The following is an 8814-nucleotide window of genomic DNA, read 5'->3' on the forward strand; positions in this document are numbered from 1 at the left end:
GTTCCGGAGGCAGAGCTTCGAGCAGCCTGGGCGGGCGTGCGCCATGCGAGGATGATCCTGCGAGCCAGGTCGATCATTTTGGAGGGCGACTCCACCACGGTCATCGGATGGATTCGGAGGGGGGCGACGGGTGATGGTACAGACCACCCTTTGATCCGCGACATAGGGAGCATGACGGGAGATGAGAGAGCCTTCCAAGCTCAACATGTATTTAGAGAAGCTAATGGGGCAACCGACTGGGTGGCGGCCCATGCGGCTCATCACTCAGGGTATACCCTTTGGTCGGGGGAGGAGGAGCTGCCACATGCGCTCCGCGAGTTGCTTTATTTTGATTTTCTTGGATGTATTCGTACACGTATTGTATGAAATACCCGTTTTCAGCAAAAAGAGTAAGTAGGAGGATGATGTGTCAAGTTTTTATTGGCTAATCTACGGAGGTGTGGTAGTCTATGTCTACCCAATAATTTCTTGTGTTAGTTGATTAGTTTGATGCCTTGCCATCCACGTCAGTTTTTTTTCTATTTAAAAATAAAAAAATTTACCACGTCAGACTATATATCCTCTTAACTTGCCATATAGGCACCGACGGCGAGCGGAGATGCAGAGATATTTGCAAATTAAAATAAAATGTGGAACGTTATTTATTTTTTTAGCCTTTCTTTTAATTTATTTGCAAATTAAACTTGCCATAGAGCCCCGCCCAATTCGCACCCTAAAACCCCATCCACTTGAGCCCTTTCACGTTCTTCTAGTTCTCCCCACCCAACTCCGGCCGAGCTCGGGGCCTCCGGGGACCTCAAAAGCCCACCCTCCTCCGTCCATGGCCGCCGCTGACCCTCCCTCAACGGCCGCCGCCGCGGACGGTGGCGTCACCCCCTCCATCCCCCAGCCCTACGTCCTTCGCGAGACCCTGACCGGCCACAAGCGCGCTGTCTCGTCGGTGAAGTTCTCCCCCGACGGCTCCCTCCTCGCCTCCGCCTCCGCCGACAAGACCCTCCGTATCTGGTCCACCTCCGACCTCTCCCTGCGGGCCGAGCTCTCCGGCCACGACGAGGGCGTCTCTGACGTCTCCTTCTCCGCCGACGGCCTCTACCTCTGCTCCGCCTCCGACGACCGCACCGTCCGCATCTGGGACCTAGCCGCCGCCGCCCCTGTGAAGACCCTCACCGGCCACACCAACTATGCCTTCTGCTGCTCCTTCAACCCTCAGTCCAACATGATCGCCTCCGGCTCCTTCGATGAGAGCGTCCGCATCTGGGAAGTCAAGTCCGGCAAGTGCCTCCGCGTCCTCCCCGCCCACTCGGAGCCCGTCACGGCCGTCGACTTCAACCGCGACGGCAGCCTCATCATCTCCAGCAGCTACGACGGGCTCTGCCGGATTTGGGACTCCGCGACCGGGCACTGCATGAAGACCCTTATCGACGACGAGAGCCCTCCGGTGTCGTTCGTCAAGTTCTCGCCCAATGGGAAGTTCGTGCTCACCGCCACTCTCGATAGTACCTTGGTATGATCACTAGCTTCACGCTCTTCTAGTACATTTTGCATTGATTGATGAGAATTTCGTTGCGGTAGCAAAGAACCTATTTTATTTGCTGAATCCAAATCAAGTTGATTGTGGTGTGGTGAATTTGAAGTTCTGGTATCTGATTGACAATAAAATAATATAATGGGATGTCCAATAAACACTAACAAGCAACACATACAGTGAATTGTGAAGTCTTACTTCGAGCATCAACTCTTTTTTGAAATAACACGAGACATTTAAGTAACTACATGCAGAGAGAAAACTGAATTGCTTTTGGGTAGGAGCGTGTTCATTTGTCGAGCATGCGTTTAGGTTAACTATGGTGAATGTTAAGATCTGGGATCACTGTTTTGGTAGAAGTTTTTATTGTATCTTGAGTGAATCCACAAGAATCAATATTTATCATGAAACATCTACTCTTATTTTGAGCATCAAATCTTCTCAAAGATAAAATGGGATAATTTAGCTACCTAAATGCAGAGAAGTGAGTGGGTTATTTTTCTTTAGGAGTGCCTTTCATTATCAAGCTTATGTTTGGGTTGACTAGTGTCACACCCCATTTTAGTTCTTGTAGTGCATTTCATTACATTTGGCTAGCTTACACATATAGTGTCTAATGAGAAACGATAGTTATTGAGATATTAATTTTCACTTGGATACCCTGTTTTGACTGGCCTAGGCTCTGAAATATTCTGAAAATTAGCTAGTGGAATGTGCAAGTTTGAGTTGCTATCAGATTTGGGTTGTTTTGCCATTCCTGAACAACCTATCTTTGCTTCATATTTTCACCTATTCTTAGATTCTGATGTAATTCTTTGTATTACATCAAAATCAGCGATACTCATCATTTCCCAATTGGTTACAACTGAAACTAGCAAGAACCTATTGGCCAATGGGTTATGACTTTTTTGGGCATCTATTTAGGAATGACAATTTGCTTCCACACTTGCACCCACTTCTTGTAACTAAGGGGGAAATTACAAGTATCACCATCGTTTCTGTTGACTAGATAATCCATATGATTGAATATCATTAGAATAAATTTTCTCTGAGGTTTAAATGAAATGTCCTATGATCATAATGGACACATTGAAGGAGTGATGGATGGTGTAAGAGCAGTGAGTTTGGTTGCGGTGGCTGGGCATGCACCAAGGCAAGCCTGTCTTTTTACACATTATCAATTGCTGACATTGAAGAGGAGGTGCTTTGGTTATATTATTTGTGGATGATACTGTTGATTCTTAGACAAGAGTAGAATTTTATGTTAGTTGGAGCAATGATTAGTTGGATTAACCATGAAATTCAACTCTAGTTGGAATAGACAAGTGAGTGAAAATTCCAATTAAATTCATGGCCTAGATATACCTCAGTGCAAATATTTTAGCTATCTTGGATTGTATCGGAGATGGAAAGATAGAGTGATGTATTTCTGATAGAATTAAAGTGAGCTTCATGATTTGGGGACTTTCTCCTTGGTTTTTATAAATTACTGTATCGCTTCAAGATCTATAGGTAAAATGTTGCATTTGAGAATAGGGTAAACCATGTTCTACAGATCCACATTAGGTAATTTAGAAGTTTTAAGCACGTAAGATAAGTCTAGGAGATATGAGAGTAGTAAGATTAATGAGAAGGGAGACTAGGAATCTTTGGATTAAGAATGAGTAATTTAAATAAACTTGGGAGTGAATTAGATAAAGTAATAGAGAATTGATTTAGACAGTATTAGCATATATAAATTACAATAAAGCTGCAAAAAGGCTGCAATGATGAGCAGGTTTGTTTATGCTTCAGGGTGGAGGGGGGTTCCAAATATAGTTAAGGAACCTGTGTAGAAGTTGTGCTAGGGAAAAATTTTGGAAGGGTTTTCATTGACAGTATGTAGCCTCGGTGGAAATGAATGGTGAAGTACTTATTTTTAATTCTTCTGAAAATCTAGTGAAGAGACAATGGAACACTCCTCCAACCTGTCTACTGTGTCAAACTCAGCTGGAAACCATGGATCGTTTGCTACTTTCTTGGACCTTCTCAAGATCATTTTGGAATTTCTTCTATCAGACTCAATCACCCAGCAGGGCCTATGAGTCCATTTGATTTTCAGATTTCTTGGATATTAGCTTCTATTCCTACAAACTAGGAGAGGCTGGGATGTCTTGGTGGTCATAAAACTCTGGTGTAATTGGTTAGAGCAAGATGCAGGAGTCTTCGGAAGAACAACAAGCTCAGCAGCAGACCCAGGACAACATTCAGTTTCTTCTTGCAGACTAGTGTAGGGTGGCTTGCAGGAAAGAAGTTGCAATTAATTAAGCTGGTGCTTCATGCTTTAGGGTCGAGTTCCTGACTTTCTGATTTTCTTCTCTGTCCTGGTTGTTCTATTTTATACTTTGATCTTTTTCATTTTCTTAATGAAAGATCATTAGTCCTCACATAACCTTTCAGGCAGAGAGAGAAAGAGAGAGAAAGAGAGAGAGAGTATTCATTAGCTTGCTCAAATCAGTTGAAATAAGGTTTGTTTTATGTATTTGGTTTGATAAGTTCTAAACCATGCATGATGTAGGAACACAAAACATACTTGTTTTAAGGTTTTAAGCATTATAGCCACTTAGTCACTTCTTGTAGTTTGTTAATAAAAAAATCACCAATTTTGTCTATAACCAAGCAATGAATTTGCTCTCTAGTTGGTATAGCAGGCACACCTTACAGAAACCTTAGCTGGAAAGGGAGGATGTTTTAGACGTTCAGGGGTTAGCTCAGTGGGATATTATAAGCTATATGCATTGTAGATCATCTTACATTCTGTAGCTGTTGGTTGCTTTATCGAGGAAAAAGGTTTACTGGTACAAAATATTTTAACAAATTATCTTGCTATATGAGTTGATCATTCAGTAATTTGTGGCTATTTTGTTGTTAGGTAATACTAAAATGGGTTTATACTAAAACTAAACTGAATAAGTTTTATGAAAGTGCTTGGTTGTTTGCTTTTCTTGAAACCTGTTTTGTAAAAACTTAAGGAAAATGAGTTTTTATGAAAAACAGTCTCCCCCTGCTTTCTGTAAACTAATTTTCCACTTTAAGTTAGGTATTGTATTAACTGATTAAGAAATATCATATATGACCTAGGGCACTTACAAAATTTGATAATAAAGGTTATGATACTACCCTGATCCATCGGATAAAAACAGGAGAGAATGGCCGGAGAGTGGTCTGAAAGGCCTGCGGGAAGGAATTTGACTGATGCGTTAGGAAATCGCTAACATAGGAGTTGCCTTTATAATAATCAAGGCTCGCATTCTTGCTATCTGACCCTGTACTAGTATTGTGTTGGTACGTCCGAACTGAGTCTCAGTCTGGTATTGGTAGGGTATGGTAATGCCTAGTACGGGGCGATATGCACCAATGTTGTAAACCTTGGTAATAAATAAGTTAAGTTGTTCAAACGCTTACTGATTTTCTGAAATGGGCAACTTATGTTTCAATAACCACTTAAAGCCCAAGTTGCACATGCCATGCATTCACTACAATTGCTTGTGCTTAAGCAACTATTTGGACTTTAGAGGCCTTAGGCAAATATTCAAGGCCCATGATTTTATAAATATTTTTTTCCATGTTTATCATTAAATCAGTGTCGTTACATTAATTAAATGATCTTTAATATTAAAGTATTTATATGTTCTTCCCTACGCCATTCTGTTGTTCTCTATCCTTAAGTTAGGGTTGCCAATGAAAATTTGTAGCCTGAAGTTCTGATTTTTGTTTGATCTGGCAACATCAACCCTTACTTTGATGATTTTATCAGTATTCTTGATTGTTCAATGCCATCTTATCACCACTCTCTGATGACGAACCTTTTCTTTTTGTCACGAATTTGTTGGTATGCCATCATATTCAGCCATCATACTGCAAGTACGATGATCAGGTAACTATAATCTCTTTTTGATCAATTTCCCTATGACTTACAACAGCATTAAGACTAAAAGGTTCATTTTGCACTGGAATCTTAACATAATTGTTGCATTGTTAACTTCAAAAATTTGCTTGGTGGTTGAAATGGAGTAAAAATTTGATAATGGCAAAGTCCAACTCTATCATCTGCCTGAAACTATACTTGAAGAGGATCCCATTTGTATCCTTCGCGCCGTAAAAGAAGGATTCACCTTCCTTTGTGCCCATCCACCATTGGATCATCCACTGCTTGCTTTGATAGCTGTGCAGTGGATGATCCAACATTGGATGGGCACAAAGAAAGGTGATCCTTCTTCTGCATGAAGGATACAAGTATGATCCACTTGAAGAACATATGTTGGAGCTTAACAGTTTAAGTAAAAGGGCTACAAAATTACAATCTGGAATAAGATAGAAGGTATTTTGGATAATGAGTGAGAACGAAATTTTTTACACAGTGAAGGGGAAAGAAAGTTCTTCACAGAAGATATATGAGTGATTGGCTTATGTTTCAATGTAGCTAAAATTATCTTTCTTTTGGCTATATGGAAAGAATTTTTCAGATGGAAGAGTGTGTATTTGTGTGAGGTGCAGGATCCTTGCTGACGGGATGATAGTTTATTTTTCAAAAAAAAAAATTCCCTCAGTTCACTGCCTCGAGGGAAGTTGATATGTAAGATGTTAATGTTGATGTGCTATTTGGCTGATGCATTCTTACCTGATCTTTTGAAGTTTACTGTAAGTTGGGAGGTGCTTTGTCTGTACTTGTTTGAGAAAGATTTCTCTAACAGTTGGGACTTCTGCAGGATTTCAGCAACTTGGAATTTGATGATTATATTAACTTTATAATAGTCTGTATTTGGTTCATATCAGTTGCATTGATGATGTGCTGTACCCTTTTGGTCTCTTCTTCCCGAAATCATTTTTCAAATTTCCACTTGTGGAGGAGCTTTTAGAAAACTCTAGCTTATGTTTCATGTGATTGTATCATACCTGGAGTGAAATTGCTTTCTTGGTTACTGCTAAACTTTATGTGACTTGTGAAAATTATTGAAGTGTAACCAGTGTAAAGCCTTTGCCCCAGTATTGTACTCTGTTGGAAAAATGGTGGAAAGACCAGTCATTTTAGATTCATTATTAAATGTTCAGTTTTCTGTTTTTCCCTCTGAGATGGCTATGCATATTTTGTTGGGTTTATAAAATATAGAGGACATGCTTATTGACTGGAGCAGGATCAATTTGATTCCATCAACACTGATGTGGAGTTATTGGAAGAGAAGCAAACTTACATTTTCTGGAGGTCAAGACATGGTCAAGCTTGTAATTGAGAATAACAGGAAACATCTTATTTTTATTGTAATGGATCTTAAGAAGAAGCTGTTTTCCTTCATGTGCCAATTAGATTTTGAAATTCATGCCATGATTGCATATCACATCTTGTATACTATAATGATAGTTCACTCATTTCCGGATGACTGAAGCTCAATATTGGTGGCAGCTTGATTGAGAAATTGGGTCCTTCCATTATTAGTGGGGAAGTAAAGGGCTCCTAGTAAAATATGTCAATCCTTTGATTTAAAAAAATGTACAGACAGTTACTCTCAGTTGGACACTGAGGTGACTATGTGATCTTGCAAAAATGAAATTAGTGTGGTTGGTTGTTCCAGCAGTGTCATTTCCTGTTTCAAATGGTGGAATGCCTTTTAAAACTTTGCCTCAGGTGATTGCATTTCCTTCACTTATATTCTTAGGGTTGCCAACAAAGTGGCATTTATTGGTACCTAGAGAAGGTATTGAGGGAGAATAATTATAGTGAGTTGTATTTTCCTGTAAGATCTCACCTTCTTTGGGTCCTGTGAGATCCGTGTAATGATATGTTATCTGTACTATTTACTGCTTATAACTAGGAGGAATAATAGGGTAAAACTCTACTACAAAAGAACTGGAAGTAAAATCTTTTGGTGTGTTTTTTATATTGTTGTTATGAATGTATTTAAGTTTGAAAGCATCTCCATTTCTTCAAAATTCCAAAACCAAAGTGGTTTCACTGTATTTGAAATAGGCTTGACTCTTTATAGTTTCTTTGATCTGATCCTCTCAGATTTTCATCCTATGTTGCTAGTAGGTTCCTAGATTGTGGTGCATCTCGTCTCATAATCATATCTTAACATTTAGATTATGTTACTTTCAGAAGCTTTGGAACTACTCAGCAGGTAAATTTCTAAAGACATATACTGGACATGTGAATTCGAAGTTCTGCATTCCAGCCGCATTCTCCGTTACAAATGGGAAGTACGTTGTCAGCGGTTCGGAGGACAACTGTGTGTACCTATGGGAACTCCAAACAAGAAAAATCATCCAGAAATTGAAAGGTCATACAGACACTGTGATTGCTGTTTCCTGCCATCCATCAGAGAACATGATTGCCTCTGGGGCACTTGGTAATGACAAGACAGTAAAGATATGGGTTCAGAAGGATGAAGATCAGAGAGAAGCCTGAGTGAGTTTTGTTGCAACACTTGCTTACTCTATAAAACTTGGCTGATGGTGGTCTGAGTTTTCTTGTCGATCCACCATTGTGTAATCTTCATCAGGGAACTTGTTATCCTAGGGCAAACTTGTGTAAATGTCAAATATATTTATATTATCTATTATGTATTTGTCGAATGCAGAGTTTTTGTATTTGGTTATGCGTGTGATGCAGCATATGTTCCAAGTGGTGGTTCTAGAATGGTGAAGCTGATATCTAAGGCATGGATGAGCTCCTGTGGTGTGGTTGATGCTTCCTTCCTTATTAAAAACATTTTTCAGCAACTAGCTGGTGTCAATACAATGATGAAAAACCTCTCTCATGAGTGCTTTGATAGCAGCAAGCATAACATAAAAGATTATGCAGCCTATCTTTGGTGGGGAAATTTACATATTTCCCCTTCTCTGCTACTTACCGTCAAAGGCCGATCTTTTTGTTCCTCATTATTTCCATCAATTTCATCTCTAATCTTCGGCATCTAGCACTTTTTTTTTTGACCTAAAACCGAAAGCTGTTGGAGAAATTATTTTAGATGTCGAACTCCCTGTTCCCAATTATCATGCCAAGCATTCTCTAGTACACTTACATTTAGGCCTGTCCTTCTTTTCTTTTACCATAGATTTTGCTCCCATCAAGTGCAAGTTCCAAGCCCTAGAGTATACAGGACATCATCCAAACTAGGCATTGCATTTACCTCTCTCATGATTCTGAGACTCGACAAGCCTCCAATACTTATTCCCAACATGTTTTCAGATCCAACCTGTACACTGATATCATCAATATAATTAGTTGACCACCGCAGACTTTGTCGTAATGG

At 39.9% G+C, this 8814-nt stretch overlaps 1 protein-coding gene across 1 annotated transcript; it reads left to right on the forward strand.

Moving 5' to 3' along the window:
• The first annotated feature begins 698 nt into the window (after positions 1-698).
• Positions 699-8134, forward strand: LOC103704252 (COMPASS-like H3K4 histone methylase component WDR5A). Its single transcript, XM_008787467.4, has 2 exons — positions 699-1504; positions 7659-8134. Exons 1-2 carry the CDS (start codon positions 821-823, stop codon positions 7965-7967), a joined length of 993 nt encoding a protein of 330 aa, XP_008785689.2. The 5' UTR covers positions 699-820; the 3' UTR covers positions 7968-8134.
• The last annotated feature ends 680 nt before the right edge of the window (positions 8135-8814 follow it).

Source organism: Phoenix dactylifera, chromosome 15 (assembly GCF_009389715.1).
Source record: "Phoenix dactylifera cultivar Barhee BC4 chromosome 15, palm_55x_up_171113_PBpolish2nd_filt_p, whole genome shotgun sequence".
Classification (NCBI taxonomy): Eukaryota; Viridiplantae; Streptophyta; class Magnoliopsida; order Arecales; family Arecaceae; genus Phoenix; species Phoenix dactylifera.

Coding starts and splice junctions, on each gene's coding strand:
- LOC103704252 (XM_008787467.4), top strand. CDS start 821: ATGGCCGCCGCTGACCCTCCCTCAACGGCCGCCGCCGCGGACGGTGGC. Junction 1,505..7,658: donor CCACTCTCGATAGTACCTTG/GTATGATCACTA, acceptor TGTTACTTTCAG/AAGCTTTGGAACTACTCAGC.